Source organism: Phycodurus eques, chromosome 1, assembly GCF_024500275.1.
Source record: "Phycodurus eques isolate BA_2022a chromosome 1, UOR_Pequ_1.1, whole genome shotgun sequence".
Lineage (NCBI taxonomy): Eukaryota > Metazoa > Chordata > Actinopteri > Syngnathiformes > Syngnathidae > Phycodurus > Phycodurus eques.
Window position 1 is genome coordinate 26,158,224 of NC_084525.1, and position 17,634 is coordinate 26,175,857.

At 40.7% G+C, this 17,634-nt stretch overlaps 1 protein-coding gene across 4 annotated transcripts in view; it reads left to right on the forward strand.

Moving 5' to 3' along the window:
• arfgef2 (ADP-ribosylation factor guanine nucleotide-exchange factor 2 (brefeldin A-inhibited)) overlaps positions 1-17,634 on the forward strand; it is a 53,474-nt gene that overhangs the window by 29,131 nt on the left and 6,709 nt on the right. For all 4 annotated transcript variants that reach the window (XM_061685327.1, XM_061685337.1, XM_061685345.1 and 1 more), the window contains exons 21-34: positions 80-238; positions 332-479; positions 3,259-3,355; positions 3,441-3,481; positions 3,572-3,741; positions 5,643-5,794; positions 5,888-6,060; positions 9,134-9,294; positions 9,367-9,497; positions 12,468-12,597; positions 12,686-12,821; positions 16,601-16,739; positions 16,821-16,878; positions 17,522-17,630. In XM_061685327.1, the coding sequence (XP_061541311.1) occupies positions 80-238; positions 332-479; positions 3,259-3,355; positions 3,441-3,481; positions 3,572-3,741; positions 5,643-5,794; positions 5,888-6,060; positions 9,134-9,294; positions 9,367-9,497; positions 12,468-12,597; positions 12,686-12,821; positions 16,601-16,739; positions 16,821-16,878; positions 17,522-17,630 (1,804 nt within the window). The remainder of the gene's footprint in view (positions 1-79; positions 239-331; positions 480-3,258; positions 3,356-3,440; positions 3,482-3,571; positions 3,742-5,642; positions 5,795-5,887; positions 6,061-9,133; positions 9,295-9,366; positions 9,498-12,467; positions 12,598-12,685; positions 12,822-16,600; positions 16,740-16,820; positions 16,879-17,521; positions 17,631-17,634) is intronic.

A 17,634-nucleotide genomic window follows, 5' to 3' on the forward strand; every position in this document is an offset into this window, starting at 1 on the left:
GTCTTTTTGTTGTTGTTTTTTTTTTTGTGTGTGGAGTCATTCCTCTTTGGGAGTAACCGACCTCCTGGCCCATGTGTAGCTGGAGCGAGACGCCTATGTGCAGGCCCTGGCCAGGTTCACCCTGCTGACAGCCAGCTCCAGCATCACTGAGATGAAGCAGAAGAACATTGACACCATCAAGACTCTCATCACTGTAGCACATACAGATGGAAACTACTTGGGCAACTCCTGGCACGAGGTCAGTCAATCTGTGTCCTTTCTGGTGATTATCCTTCATGGTATATTTAATATTATTCCCATCAGAATTGTAATAAAAACATCCTCGTAATAGATCCTGAGGTGTATTAGTCAACTGGAACTAGCTCAATTGATTGGCACTGGGGTGAAGACGCGCTACATATCAGGGGTGGTTCGAGACAAGGAAGCCAGCATCAAGGGCTTACCCTCTGGCACAGAGGAATTCATGCCCCTTGGACTGGGTAGGTAACACTAACGAAAAATCTACAGGAAAGTCTTATACTACCACTATATACTCATGGCTATATTACATCAGCATACATAAAAACTGACTTTTGTAAGCTTAGTAAAGTACAGGCAATGACAAGTCACTCATAGCCAGGGCTGGGCGATTAACCGATTAATTTGTTTATACAGAGGTACCTTGACTCATGCGTTCCCCAACTTATGAACTGTGTCTTATTCAGGGTTGGCACTGGGTCATGAAACTTCTTAGCCAATGTGGCTAAACGGTATAAAAATCTGCTAGCCGCACTTGTGAGTAGTTAGCCACAACATCACATCATCGCCACACTTATCCAGTCCACGTCACTGGGAAGCCGATGAATTGATATGATTAACATCTTTATTTTACTATTGAATTGTAAAAAGAAAAGTTCATCACAATAGAATATTGACTTATTGATTTAACTTCATGCCTTTTCAAAATGTAATACTGTATAATGATGCTCCTGCCAGTAGCAATGCTGTCAGTGACAGCCGAGTATAGAGATAAAGTGGGGAGTGACACAAGTGATGCTTTTCATCACCAAGGCGTGTATAAAACCAGTTCAAATGGTTAACTATATTAAAAATTAATTAATGTTCTTATCATTTACAGTAAAAGTGTTGCGATGATTCACTTGTTGTTTAATAATCCTCAAGAAGGATCTTAATGAGTTAATCTAGTTCAGGAAATATGACAATTTTCTCAAATTCAAACCTTTTAGTTGAAGGTAAACAAAACTTTTTGGTAGTTATATATATTATATATTAGTAGGCTAACTTTAGCTGTCAGATAATTATAACAGCTTTCCAAAGCAGGACAAAATGGCCTAAAATACATAATTCACCTTTTGTCAAAATTGAACCAAAATATAATACTTCAGTTCATGTAACTGTTGGATGTGTGTGTGTGTGTGTGTGTGTGTGTGTGTGACTGTTTGCCTTGAGCCCCCAAATGACTAGCTACGGCCCTAGGCCGAGTCAGCGCCGCCACAGTTCGGCATGACAACCAAACTGGGATTAGTGGGTCGTGTCTTGATGAAGAAGGCACCTAGCTAACTGCAAGAACTAATGTGAATTGCAGGACACATTGACCAGCAACACTTCAAACGTACATAGTGGTAATATGTTAAAATTAAGCGCCAAGCGGCATTGGGTCTTCCCTGATGCGCTACTGGTGGAAAGCCCCTGAGTCTGTTTGTTTAGCCAGCATTAGCTAGACGGCAGATTGAAACATTTTACAAAGCAGTGGAAAAAATAACCACTAACACCGTTCACACACGGCAGAATAAGCGGGCTCAGTTCAGCTTTGATAAGGAAGAGCTGATGACACGGGCGATTTCGATTTGCCAGTGTGGCTAACATGGGCAATATTTGCATCGCCACATCCTGTTTCAATTAGCCATTGGCAAAGTGGCGAATGGGCAGCGCAAACACTGCTTATGTTTTTTTATTGCTTTGTGGTTTTAGTTACAAGCAAGCTTCAAGTACGTCGCCACTTAGTGAACTGAAAGAAAAAAGGAGAGCCTGAATGGGCCTGGACAGTCAAACACACACGTAGAAAATGAGAAACTCCCGGAAACCTATTTTTTGCGAGTGTGAAAGTTATGTACAGTACATTTTCATTGTCTCGTTGCTACATCATGCAACTGTGATTACAAATTTTGACTCGCTGCACAACCAGTAACCAGTATTCGGCCACTTATGAAAACAGTTGCGGAATCTGCGAGAGTTATGTCGGGATCGGCCATATCGCTCGGTATGCGGCAGCCTTAACTTACCGATTTGGTCACTGTATTTCGCGACTTTTCTGACCCCTGTCATGAATATTTTTCAAAAAGCAACGAGCAACTTCAATTCCCACCATGGAAAAGACAACATAAGCGGAATCATTTCCACACGTTTTGCACATGACAGTAAAGTAGCTAGGTGGATGGCAAACAAAGAGACAGTTGTGCAAAACATTGCCAAAGACATGGTGCCCATTTATATATTGTAAGAGCAGTCATTTATCAACATGTTGGAAACGTTTGACCAGATGTATGTGCTTCCAAGCTGCAAATATTTTGCTGAAGTCGCCATTCCTCACCTGTGCAACTTTACATACGACAAGTGCCTGAAAAAGTTAGATGGGGTGTGGTGTTACTCTTCGACGGCGAGACATATAGACCACCAGTGCCATGCAGTTTGACGGCTCATTTTATTGTTTAAGGATTGTGTTCACATACATGTTTTGACAAAAGTCCCATTTTTCCACGCTTATTTTTACAATAGAAAATTTGAATTTCTTTTGTTGCTGTGTAAGTTTTGATGCAAGTTAATACTGGGAAAAAAATAGACGAAAAAAATAAAAATACTGTTTCAAAGTTTTTGGGCATCAAGAGAAATAAATCAAATCTGAGGGAAGAAAAAACCAAGAACATGACCAATGGGAAAAAATGATCAAATTTACAATTTTATTTTAAGGCCATATCGTCCAGCCCTACAGACACAGCACATTGTTGTTTGTTGTCCTATAATTGGATTCCCATTCAAATTCACACATTTTCCCACATGTAATTACTTGGTTCTATGACGTGGCTAGGTTTCATGAATATTGCCCTGATTATCACTGTGTAATTTAAGATCACATGTCGTAGGCAGCTTCCATCGCCAATGTTTAATGGCTGCTGTTGACAAATCATCAAACAAATAAAACAAAGCCAGACGATTGAAAATGTTAAAAGTTGTCATGGTCGTATGTTAAATGTGTTGCAGGTAACCTGGTGGGAAATCAGGACAAGCGTCAGATGGCTCACCTCCAGGAGTCAGTGGGAGAGACCAGCTCTCAGAGTGTTGTCGTAGCTGTGGACAGGTGAGCCATATCCCTTACATGATTACCATTGTAGAGCTGCTAATTCATTCCCTTAAACTTGCACACTTTTTTGGGGCAATTGCAGGATCTTCACTGGTTCTACCAGACTGGATGGAAATGCGATTGGTGAGTGAGCCCGCCCTTTCGTCTCTTGAGACCACTTCCAAAGCTGGACAAGTTGCTCATCCGCTTTTCTGCTAATTCATCTTCCTACAGTGGACTTTGTGAGGTGGTTGTGCGCCGTTTCCATGGACGAGCTGGCCTCGGCACATCAGCCCAGGATGTTCAGTCTGCAGAAGATAGTGGAAATCTCCTACTACAACATGAACCGAATCAGGCTGCAGTGGTCTCGAATCTGGCAGGTCATAGGGGACCACTTCAATAAGGTCAGTGGGTTCAAAGGCGGTAGAGCCTTATATAACCCCGGGCAAAAATTATGGAATCACCGCTCCTGGAGGATGATCATTTAAGTGTTTAATTTTGAGAAAAAGACAAATCACGGAAGTTGCACAAATGTTTTAAATTCAAAATACCACCCTTCTGGCTTTAAAAAACACACAAAAAAAAGGCAAGAAGAAAATTGTTGCAGTCTTTCACAATATTTTTTAAAAACAAGTAGAGAAAAACAATATGGATTGCTCAATTCTGAAGAAGAAATTACAGAATCATGAAAAACAAATAAACAAAAAACTTACCTACACTAAACCATTAGTACTTTGTTACACGGCCTCTGGATTTTATAACATCTTGCAGTCTCTGAGGCATGGCCTTAACCAGTAACAGACAGTATTCTTCATCAATCTGGCTCCAACTTCCTCTGATTGCTGTTACCAGCTCAGCTTTGCAGGATGGAGCCTTATCAATGACCATTTTCGATAATCGCCACCACAATTTTTCCATTGGCTTGAGAGCTGGACTATTTGCAGGCCATGACATTGTATCTTTCTTGAAGGAGGGTTTTTGCACTATGGCAAATTTGGAAAACGAAAATGCTCCTGTAGAAAATGGAATAGTTATAATTCCGAGGTTTTCATAGGTTGATTTAATTTTAAAGTGCAATACAGTTACTATATTTTCTGTTCCAAATACCTTGTGACGCAGTTTTGTGTCTTAAAATATAGTCTCTGTTATTATGCACACATGTAGATGACATACTGAAGAAAAAAAGTGAAAATGTTTTTTTGTTGTTGTTTTAACAAAACAGTCATTAAATCTAAAGATTTTCTAATGTACTTTTGTTTTGCATTAAAACAGAGGGGAAAAGTTATTGTTATTATTATTGTATTAAGATTTGACTTTGACATCAAATTAGGCTGTATGTTGCTTCTGAACTACAATGATTTTGGCATCCCTGCTTTAGCGCTTTCTTCTAGTTCGGTCACAGACGTTGACTCCAGTTTCTACCCATTTGTATCTAATTTGTTTTGTTGTAAATTTTCTTTTTTTAACAATAATAATAATGCATTCCACTTATATAGCGCTTTCATAGACACTCAGAGATGCTTTTAAGACATATTGCTTTAGGTTTTCTCGCTTGATGCTTTGATGCTTTTGTCTTCCTTGGTCTACCAGGACGCTTCCCTTTTGCAACCTTCCATTTTGTTTGTCATTGGTCCAGATTTTAGACACTGGTAACAACCATCTTTTGCAACATTTCGTAATGTTTTGTGAGCATTCTTATTTAACTGCTGACTAATTAGCAGATTCAATCTGATGTAGGTGTGTTTTAGAACAGAAAATTACAAGCAGATTCCATAATCTTTTTTGCCTCAAAACTGAGCGATTAATAGTTTCTATGGTCCTTCATAGGCTCATTTTAGGCATTGTATTGTGCAGTTGGCTGTTTAATGACAAGAGATTTTGATATGGTGCTGATGTTTTATGGTGCCTAATTAATGTCAAAGTACTCTTTTTCACCTCCGAGTCTTTTGACTCCCTCCTAATAAAATGCCAATGGACCAAAAAAATAAGAATGTGTGTCACAAAAATACCTGTACTATTCAATTAAAAACTGAAATTCTGCACTGGAGTCAGTTATTTTATCACTACATAGATGAACTGCCAATACATTTGTGTCTCCCTGATGGTCAAAATAATAGATTTGCTTTTACTCTGAGACACAATGAAAACTGATACATTTTCTTTTTGGCTATGCCTGCTCTTTAGCATTCATCAACATGGCACGTTGGCTATGGTTTCTTACTCTTAAACCGTTTAAAGAAGCCAAACTCATTCAAAGTAATCAGTCTGGAGAAGAAGCATCATCCCTTTTGTGTGTCTGTCTTAGGTTGGCTGTAACCCCAATGAGGATGTAGCCATATTTGCAGTGGACTCACTGAGGCAACTCTCCATGAAATTCTTGGAAAAAGGAGAGTTAGCAAATTTCCGCTTTCAGAAAGACTTCCTTAGGCCTTTTGAGCACATCATGAAGAAAAACCGGTAAAGAGCACTGTAATATGTCTGTGAAGTAATATTTGTTTACCTTATTGTCTTTATTGATCCATGGACATTCTTTTGGGTATTGTCCCACAGGTCTCCCACTATCAGAGACATGGTGATCCGGTGTGTGGCACAGATGGTCAACTCCCAAGCGGCCAACATCCGTTCGGGCTGGAAGAACATCTTCTCTGTATTTCACCAGGCAGCATCTGACCATGACGAGTCTATAGTGGAGCTCGCCTTTCAGACCAGTGGCCACATTGTTGGTGAGTTTCTCCAATTCGGTCTGACATCCTAAACCACAAGCCCTTTTCACACACAGCCTTGTAGGGAATTTGGTGCATCAAAGGTGTAACGATAGAGTCGGCGTTGATTCGTTCGCATGTGCCCTTCAGAAAGCTCAATGACGTGAAACATTGCCATGTAGGTCTGCAATGGACAATTATTTTAATAATCGATTAATCTGTCATATAAAAAAAAAAAAAAAAAAAATTGGATAAAAAATATTTGTAATTTCCTTCCTTTTATTCAAAAACAGGACATTTCAAATTCGCAGTGCAGGAAACGGTTGCTGCATGAATATCCCTGAGTTGTTAAAGTAAGAAATTATGATTAAAAGAAAAATTTGTAATTAAAAAAAAAAAAAAAAATACATAATAAATAAACTAAATGTTGAGTTGAATAGCTTTACAATAGGCCATGCACCAACACACAAAAATATACAAACGTTTGCTTTACAATATCTATTTAAAAATATTATTTTCATCATTTGTCACTACACAGTCAGTCTCCTCAGACTCAACAGCAACATCAGAATCAGAATCATCTTTATTTGCCAAGTATGTCCAAAACACACAAGGAATTTGTCTCCGGTAGTTGGAGCCGCTCTAGTACAACAGACAGTCAATTTACAGAACACTTTGGAGACATAAAGACATTGACAAAAAGCAATTGTGCAAAAAGATGCAGAGTCCTCTAGCACTTAGAGCAGTTCGAACGACTAATATTGTAATAGTCCGGTGCAATGACCATTGTGCAAAGGGCGCTGAGACTTCAAGGAGTGTATGCGGTTTAAAGTGACGAGTAGTGCGATCATCTGGGACAATGTTGGTTGTGCAAATGTTACAGATACTCCTCAATCAGTGTGCAAATGGAGCAGATGCTACTCTGGCATGAGTGGCCAGTATATGCAAATAGTGCAGCATGGCGAGACAACCACAGTGAGTGCACGAGTAATACATAATTGGCCCCACAGAAATGTGACAACGAACTCAAGTCAAAAAATTGCCAGCTTATTGTAATGGAATTATAGGTTAGGTGTTTAAGAAGTTGATCGCAAGAGGGAAGAAGCTGTTGGAATGTCTACTAGTTCTAGTTTGCGTTGATCGGAGATTTTCATCAAGATTTCATCAAGATTTTCACGTGTTCCCATCACCTCACCACTGTCTCTCTGTGAATCTAGCAGCGAAACAATCACATTCTCACTCTTGACTTCTTATGCATTCCATTTTGACCTTACATATGAGAAGTTAAATCGACAAAAGCACTTAATTTCAAAACTTACCTCTTATCTCATCATGCTCCTCATTTTCGGAATTCATAAACGGTGGCAACAATCACTTATTCCTGAGTTTGCTTGGTGACAGTTAACGATAACTTAGCGGCAGTTTAGCATGGCTTAGCTGTCTTCTCCTCTTAAATACTCCTCGTCCTAGGGTGGAATTGTAGCTTATTCATCTCCATGGAGGCTGATTACTGACTTTTAGAAGAGCGCCGACGCAGTCTTAACCACAGTAGCTGCTAGTAGCCAAACAGTTCCAACCTCGCAGCTGCATGTCAGACGACCTTGAAGCTAGTTTTTTTACACGGAGGAAAACGCGATGACATAAGGAACAAACGTCATAGCGATTGGTTGTTAGATTCCAGTCAATTGCCGAGGTCGTGATAGCCACTCGCTTGCTCACTGGCAGACTTCAAGTAATTTACAACACGACCGCATGTCGTTTCTTCCTCTCCGGTTTGCGGACTATTTTCGACTTCGGCGTGACGTCGGAGCACATGGAAACTGGCTGGAGAAAATACAGCCAAATCGTAACAGTTGGGATCTCTGTGACACCAATATAATGAATCAAGGAGACACTGTAGTTGGATTTTAAACAGTTTAAGCTCATGCAATAACGCACACAGGAGTTTTCTGGATGGCTGGGGGAGATTAGAGAGATTAGAGAGCAGAGAGTGAAAGCAGAAAACATTACGTGAGGATTTGAACTTCATAGTCACGATAGTCATTTTATACATCACGTGCAACAACCTGCGATACATCGAGTATATTCGATATATCTCCCACCCCTTATTGAAAGCGTCAGTACTTGATTGTGATTGGTTCATCAGGATCCAGTCATTAACCAGGAATGCTGACACCATCCAAATGCAGCTTCATTGGTTTAGGGACGCAAATACAGTAAATTCATACCCATGAGAGCTGTCGCTGTGTGTAATGCACCAACAGAGCGGGTGACTGATGTAACAATCCCGCGACACAATGAATCGTTGAGGACATTCTTTGCCAACACTTTTAATGATCGATATTTAGCGATTCATTGTTGCAGCCCTATTTCCATGTCCATAGTGCACGTTCATACAGCTGTTGTGACTTTGCACATTCAGATAATAAGATGCGTTTGACAATATATATCTATATTGATAATTAGATGCATTTGACTTTCAACACAGACGGCTATAGGTAGTGAGTCCGACGTCTTAACATTTTATCCCCTGATACACAGACGCTACTGCGCCAAGGATACTACATTGCACCCTTCAACTCCCCGATCCATATAATTTACTTACACACAGGATGAGTGAACCAGGATTAGATGGGCATTTTGGGGTCATTGGTTTCCCATTTTGAATGTTACTGTTTAAAAAAAAACAAAAAAAAAACAAAAAAAAAGAAACTACAAAAAAGAAAACATGCTCTGTTGAGTACATCATTCACAACTAAACATGCTGAAAACAACAGTAATGAAGGAGAACAAAGTTGTCCTGTATTACTCAACATGTGACTGTGGCTCCATGGTAAGGAGACAAATTTTATTCAGAAGACCGAGGGCAGCAACAAAAACAAAACTGAAGAAAAGTGGAGACTGTGGAAGGTTTTCTTAGACACCAGTAGAAATGCTACCTGTTAGGAGCTCCTTTTGTGTCAATCGAGAGTAGAGACAAGTAGGTCGTGTTGAGTATGTGTGTGTTCTAAACTGACAGGGAGAAAGGTTGACGGTTTCCCGAACATTTTTCTAACGCTTTCCTTTTGCCCGTATCCGCTCTTCCTTCCATCAGTGAATACATTCCGGGAGCACTTTGCTGCTGCAATCGATTCCTTCCAAGATGCGGTGAAGTGCCTGTCCGAGTTTGTGTGCAATGCAGCTTTTCCCGACACCAGCATGGAGGCCATCCGACTCATCCGTCACTGCGCCAAATACGTCTCAGAAAGGCCACAGGTAGGCTTCATGATTTGCACAGCTCTGTGTGGAAGTCCATCATATGTACTACTGTCTTTGCGTTTTATGCAGGCGCTGAGGGAATACACCAGCGATGACATGAATGTAGCCCCTGGGGATCGGGTTTGGGTTCGGGGCTGGTTCCCCATCCTATTTGAGCTGTCTTGTATCATCAACCGCTGCAAGTTGGATGTGCGGACCAGGTATGAGCTAATGAGCCCCGCTCGATAGGGCTGGATATCCATCCATCCATTTTCCGCACTGCTTACCCTCACTAGGATCGCTGGCGTGCTGGGGCCTCTCCCAGCTGACTCTTGGCGTGAAGCGGGGTACACCCTGAACTGGCCGCCAGCCAATTGCAGGGCATATACAAACAAACAAGCATTCACACTCACATTTACACCTACAGGCAATTTAGAGTTTTCAATTAACCTACCATGCATGTTCTTGGGGTGTGGGAGCAAACCGGAGTATCTGGAGAAAACCCACGTTGGCACGGGGAGAACATGCACACTTCACACAGGAGAGGCCGTGTTTGAACCCGGGTCCTCAGAACTGTGAGGCAGATGTGCTAACCAGTCGGCTACCGTGCCGCCTTGGGCTGGACAATGAATCAAAATTGTATTGTGATTCCGACAACATCATAATCAAAGAAAAACGATTGTGCTGGATGGCATAATGTGTGTATGCAAGTTCCTGTGTTGTAAAAGCACCATTAATGCACCTACGGCATGTTGCTTGCAGCAGGTGTGTGATGCATGTTATTCTGCCCTCCCTGAATATGCGTTACCCTGTTTATTCACACCCCATTTGCAGCTTATTGTAAAACTAAACAAAAAGACACAACAAAAAGAATTGCACACATAGTATATTGGATTACAAGCAATTTTGTTTTAGAACATCACCAGCTTAATGCTAGCACTCAATGGAAAACTATTGACTTGCGAGCAAATAATTGACAAATATATTGCTGTACCTTATAAGAGTTTAAGAGCTGATACCTAGCCATTTCCATAGTTTTTTTTTTTTGCTGATGCATGTTAAATAGGATACAAAATATTAAGGTATCAACTGCATTTTGTTGTTGTATTCTTCAGGTAATATATCTTCAGTGGTACCAGGGATTAAAATGAATAAGAAATGAAAAAACAAGGGTGGTCTAATCATTTTTTTCCCATGACTGTACTTGTCTATCAATTCAACTTTATTTGTAGAGCACTTTAAAAACAACTACAGCTGCACACAAAGTGCTGTGCATGATATAAAAATCTAACATGTAAAACAGTTAAACATAAGAGTTTAAAATTTATAGCAGTATTCAAAGGAATAAAAACAATAAAACACTAGTTTTAACAGTGCAGGGGTTTTAAGGCGAGTTTTAAAAATGGACAGTGAGGGGACTTGCCTAATGCTCACAGGGAGGTTATTCCAAAGAGAGGGACTGGCAGTGGAAAAAGGTCAATCCCCTCTGAGCCTCTGCTTAGTCCACGGTACCTCCAGGAGTGTCTGGTCATCTGACCTGAGGCACTGAGCAGGAGTGTAGTGATGGAGGAGCTCAGAGAGGTAAGGTGGGGCAAGACCATTTAAAGATTTTGAATCTGAAAAAAATAATTTTATAATGGACTCTGAAATGGTCAGGAAGCTAGTGAAGGGGGGCCAGAATTATGAGAGAAAGTTATGTGCTCCCTCCTACGTGCTCCAGTTAAGAAGAGAGTAGCAGCATTTTGAGCGAGAGGAGAGAGGAGTGACTGACTCCAAAATAAAGTGCGTGGATTACTGTTTCAAAGTGCTGTTGTGAAAGAATGAGGCATTACTTTAGCCAATATTTCCTAAAAATGCTGTAAAATGTTGTTTTTGTGAAGAAATTAAGTCTTTGACAAGGCATGATTGACAGTTTGATTAGCTAAGAGGTCCACACGTGCAAAAAATCTTATTGAAAATTAAAATGGAAAGAATATTCTGGAACTGTTCGGATTTATTCATAGGTGCATCGCAATAAATTCAAATACTGCGCGAGAGTTCATTGTATTTCAGCACTGCAATTCCAAAAGTGAAACTCATAAATTATGCAGATTCATTCAACACAAGAAAATACTTTTCAGAAGGCCAATTCAACTCTCATTTTCATTTTAAAATCTTTTTGATTGTGTTGGGTAACGTTCTAATTTCTCGGAGATGGTGAAATTTGGATATTCATAAGCTGTAAGCGAAAATCAACAATAAAAACAAATAAAATAATTAAAATACTTTACTCTGTGTAGTGAATCTGTTTTTGAATAGAACTACAGAAATACATGTTTTTATAATTTATTGCGATGCACCTGTGTAACGTAACCAACCGTCAAGCAATGTATATCGCTATATCCTTAATAAAGTTCTATCATCAATAGTTAGCAGTAATTAATAACTGGTCATAATTAGCATTTGGAAAGTAAAACAAATGGTTATTGATATACTCACACACACTCAGGAAAATCAATTGTCTTGTATAGTTAGGTTAAAACTGAGTAGATCTTCACAGCATTATTGTATGATTATTTAAAAGAAAATTTTTATTTTTTATTAATCAAAAATATATATAGTTTTATATATGCCAGCAGCATATAGTGACCGGCAGAAGGATTTATCTTCCATTGGATGGCAAATTGTTTTTTAAATTTAATTGTTCTGGCTGCCACTATACCAGCTGGCATAGATACAACAGCAAATATATATTTCTGAATAATAATAAAAAATAGTTGAAATAATTACAATACAATAACGACATTAATAACGATGTGAACATACTTTCACTTTTAACCTAACTATACAAGCAAGACACAACTGATTTTCCTAAGAGTCAACGTGTACCGAACCGAAAACCGTGACCACAAAACCGAGATACGAAGCGAACTGTGGATTTTGTGAATCGTTCCACCCCTAATATATACTTGCAATGCATATAAATGTGTCACTTGGATGAACACCATTTTCAGTAGCGTAAGCGTACAATTATGCCATGACAATTTGTCAAAAAAAAGTCACATTTTTAAATTTTAATATTTTATTGGTGTTACAAAATTAATGATAAAAGGCAGACCTTGCCGTACGTGCCAATAATCAGCAGTAGGTTACCTCCTTCCTGGTTTCCGTTTTGTGCCAACTTTGAAGCATTTATTGTTTGTTCCCCACAGAGGTCTGACAGTCATGTTTGAGATCATGAAGAGTTACGGCCACACCTTCGAGAAACACTGGTGGCACGACCTCTTCCGAATCGTCTTCCGCATTTTCGACAATATGAAGCTCCCGGAGCAGCAGACAGAGGTGGAATGTTTCTCTTTTGGGATCAGGATATAATAGGATATCTTTTTTGGAGTAAGGCATTACTTAGACCTGATTTGTGTACTTTCAGAAAACTGAGTGGATGACGACAACGTGCAACCATGCGTTGTATGCCATCTGTGACGTGTTCACACAGTTTTATGAGCCTCTCAGTGAGATCCTGCTGTCGGACATCTTCACGCAGCTCCAGTGGTGTGTCCGACAAGGTGGGTGATATACTTCCGATGGTGCAATCACTATTACTACTACTACGATCTTGTTTGATGCGCATCCCCCGTCTGAGACGCGCAAAAATTAGCAGGGACGAATAAAGTAAGCTCAATCTGCGTCTTAGGACGCAGAGCTATGGCTTAAAACGAACCCAGTGTGCTTGACTATTATATTTTTTAATAGTGCTTCCCATGGGCTCGCCACCTGTGGGAGGGGCCATAGGGGTCGTTGTAGTGTGAGTTGGGTGGTGGCCGAAGGCAGCGACCTTGGCAATCCGATCCCCAGCTACAGAAACTGGCTCTAGGGACGTGGAATATCACCTCTCTGGCAGGGAAGGAGCCTGAGCTGGTGTGCGAGGTCGATAGGTTTCAACTACTGCCGATGTAATTGGCCTCGCCCCCACACACAGCTTGTGCTCTGGTACCAGGCCTCTTGAGAGGGGTTGGAATCTCTTCCACTCTGGAGTTGCCCACGGTGAGAGGTGCCGAGCAGGTGGGGGTATACTTATTGCCAACCCCCCCCCCCCCCCCGGCTCAGCGCCTGCACATTGGGGTTCACCCCGGTGGACGAGAGGGTAGCGTTCCTCCGCCTTTGTTTGAGGGCGACAGGTCCTAACTGTTGTTTGTGGCTATGTACAAAACAGGAGTTCAGAGTACCGACCCTTTTTGGAGTCCTTGGAGGGGGTGCTGGAGAGCGCTCTCGCCGGGGACTCCAATGCTCACGAGGGCAACGACAGTGAGACCTGGAAGGGCGTGATTGGGAGGAGCGCACCCCCCCTCCGATCAGAACCCGAGCGGTGTTATTGGACTTATGTGCTCATCGTGGATTGTCCATAACGAACACCATGTTCAAGCATAAGGGTGTCCATACATGCACCTGCCACCAGGACACCATAGGCCGCAGTTTGATGATCAACTTTGTGGTCGTGTCATCGGACTTGCAGCTGCATGTCTTGACACTCAGGTGAAGAGAGGGGCAGAGCTGTCAACTGATCACCACCTGGTGGTGTGTTGGCTCTGATAGTGGGGGAAGATGCCAGTCCGAGCTGGCAGGCCCAAACGTATTGTGAGGGTCTGCTGGGAACTTCTGGCAGTCTGTTTTTTTTTTTTTTTACTTTTTATCAAAGATATTTTATTTGTTGTTCTACATTAAATGTTCAAAAAAATTCAATGTTAAAAATTCTTAGAATTAGAATTGTTCTTAAAAAGAATGTACTTGAATTATTATACTATCATATCATTATCAGTGGCATAAAAAACATCGATAGTAGTTGTGAAAGTTTTTGGGAAAACATATCGTCCTATAAAATTTGATATTGTGACAGGCCTAAGCATGTATATTGAAAGAGAGCAAGAGCAATGGATAACACAAAAGTATTGTACGAACGGTATAAAAAAATAGTAACAGTAATAAAAATCTGCAATATAGTGGGACTGTGAAGCAAGAATTGTGATATAGCGGAGGATTACTGTATCTGTATTCTGTGATAAGTTGCAGGGACTTATTGTTTCCATGACATGAGCATGCCGGGACTCATGTAGTATCAAGTGTAAAATGATCTATGCTACTATTAACTGTAGTTGCAAAAAGGGTCAACCTTTCAGAAATTAATCTCTGTGATTGAGCAGAGTTGTTTGCCCCAAACATACATTTTTCATAGGACCATAATGCATGTTCCCAACTTTGGGAAACTTTTTTATGGTCCGATGTAACCAAGGTTGAACTTTTTGGCCATAATTCCTGAAGGTATGCCTGGCACCAGAAGAGCACCATGCCTGCAGTGAAACATGGTGGTCATGCATCATGCTTTGGTGTCTTAGATAAGGTGGATGGAGTTATGAAAAGTTCAAATTAGCAGTCAGTGTTAGCACAAAATCTTCAGGCTTCTGCTAGAGAAGCAAAAAAAAAAAAAGTCAGGAAAAGCCTTCTGGAATATCTGAAATGTATTTAGTTTAATCAGAGGCATTTCAAATGTGTGTGCTGACTCCCATTTAAAGGTCCCTTATTTTGGCTATTTAGACCTCAATAGTGACTCTCTAACATGAATGTATAAAAGTTTCAATTTCATTTCAAAAACACCTTGGTTTTGTCATATGAGTGTCCAGAAAAGGCCCCTCTGATAGCGACTTTTGTTTGACCCAGTTTTTTATCTGCTTTGTCCATATTTGGCTAAGACTGAATCCTTTCCTCTGATTGGTTGCCTCAATGTAAAAGACCTACTTGTGAGAGCACACGTGTTATGTTGACAGCGCTGACTCGGGAGCGGAACGGTAGTCGAAGATCTTCGGTAGTGATGTAGATAAGCTTGAGAAATTCGAATGAACTGATTTCACCGCTCTCGACGGAAAAAAACATCTGGAACGCGTGGACAATTTTAATTCATATTTCACGTTTACTGAGGCACCATAGAGATCATATTACATCCCAAATACAGTAGAACCTCGATAAAACGGACCCCAATATAACGACCCGTCGGGACTGAACAATGTTTCCAAGAATAGTTTTCATTTGTCATTTAAACTGTCGTTGACAAAGTTAGTTCCAGAATGGTCGCTGGTTTTTTTTTTTTGTTTTTTTTTTGGCTTTTTTTTTTTTTGTGGCTCAATGCAGGCCGAGAATGGGACTGATGTTTTTCCGGATCACAGATATACAAAAGAAATTGATCCAATTCCAAAAGACATGCCTAGTCCTCGTCCCAAACTGAACACAGGTAAATGATTACTACTGCAGTCATTGGACTTTATTTTAATGAGCGCTTGTTTTCCTCTGCAATCCTCATTAAAGGAGTCTGGGCTTTTTAACTTTGCACTTATCTTCATATGTCTATGCTATAAACAGGGTTTAGACAGATAGCTTTTGTGCCTTCATGACAAAAAATAACAGTCTTTACAGTTAGCGTTGTAGCCCTGCCACACGCACACCCTTGTAATTTTGAGACGATCATACATGATGTCACTCGGGGAAACAACTTTTGGGTTTATTCCCATGAAAAATGTACAGTACCAGCATTGATAATGTTAATGTTGTGTGTAAAAAGAAAAGCTGTAGGTGACTTGTGGCGGGAGGAGTTTACCAGCTTACCAGACTTTACAAATTAGGTGCAGGCAGGCTAGCTTGCTCACCAGTAGTCCATATGAGTTGACGGCACACACACATTTAAAATGAATAAGTAGCGGGTCAGCATCAATGCAGGTGCGTGGTGGCCACTGGCCGGTCACAACTCCATACTAGCCTGTCTGTGACGTCCATATGTGGTGCGCATGTACCCGACTTTGCTGTGATAATAGCGTGAATCCTATCTTGAAGAAGCAGTCAATTACGTTGCAGCAGGTAGCCAATCATATTGCAGCCGGTCGCTTTTACCTCAAATGGAACTCATACAGTAACAATGAGTTCTCTCTCTCGCTCTCTGTCCCTCTCTCTGTCCCTCTCCCTCCTTCCGTGAGCGTGCAGGAGGAGGAGACTGCAGTAAAAGAAAAAGCTGACTTTCAACCAAAGTTTCAAACATACACTTGTGCAAGTGCGAGATGAAATTTGTAAGCACACAAGTTGAAGAAAGTTCGTATATGCGACCAATTTGGTCGCAGTCTCTCTGGCCCTGCTAGGGTGTGTTTAAATGGGGTGTTTCTATTTTGTCGATCTCACTTGCGGGAGTGGTCTGGAACGTAACCCCAGCGATGGAGGGGGGATTGCTGTATGGTCATTGTGGCATGGTAATGAAATGTCTAACAGTGGCCGAAGACTTGCATTACACTGTATCGCTCTTTTCCTTCAGACAATGAGCAGCTGGCTCGCTCGGGAACCAACTGCATGGAGAACCTAGTGATTCTCAATGGGGAAAAGTTCAGCCACGAAGTGTGGAACATCACCTGCTCATGCATTATGGAAATCTTCCAGAACACCAGCCCCCAAGTGTACGTCAGCCAGCCACTAAATTCCATTTCCATGAAATAAGTCTCTCTGCTCAGTGCATCGTGGTGTTCTTCCTTCATCAGCTTGTTGACATGGCGACCTGCTGGACAGGAGGACGACACTGCTGACGCTAAGCACTTGGTAAGGACATGAACAAACAAACCTCGAATGTAAATGTGAAACTTAATGTGTGACATTTAAAGAAAGGGTTGTCAAACTATTTGGATCCAGGGACAGATTACGGGAGTATTTATACTAAGAACCCACTCCTAATCGTAACACCAATTAAACACAACTACCATGAGTACCCCTACATGTCATAGGAATTTAAAAGTTGCCTATTTTCAAGAGAAAATTCATTTTTAAGATGACATTCATTTTTTTAAGACCCAAAAAAAAGTCTTTACAAGAAAATTTTTGGGGGATAAAAATTTATAATCTTAAGTTTTATTTTTTCAAGATAGGTTTTGTTTTGGAAAAGACACCTTTATTCTTTCAAACAAATTGGACTGTTCTCAGTAGAAAAAAAAAGCCTTTTGTTCAAAAGAAACACCCGACTTATTCATGCAGGGATGTCAAGGTTTATGCAATGATACATCATAATCATATAGGGGCTTTTAAGTTGCCCAAAACTAAGGTAGGGAGGAATAATTAGTTTAGTATGTTTATTTTATATGTAGATACCGTATGATAGAACAATTTGAGGACCCAAAGATATGGCTTGTGAACTCGCATGGGTCCGGGATCCTAGTTTGAAAACCACTGATTTAAAGTGTATTTTCAGGATGTTGACTTTGACAGCCAGTCCCAGAGCAGCTATGATCGAGCTCTTTCGGAGAGAGGACACAGCCAAATGTCCAGTGATGACACCTGGAAGGGCAAGTCCAACGCGCGTGA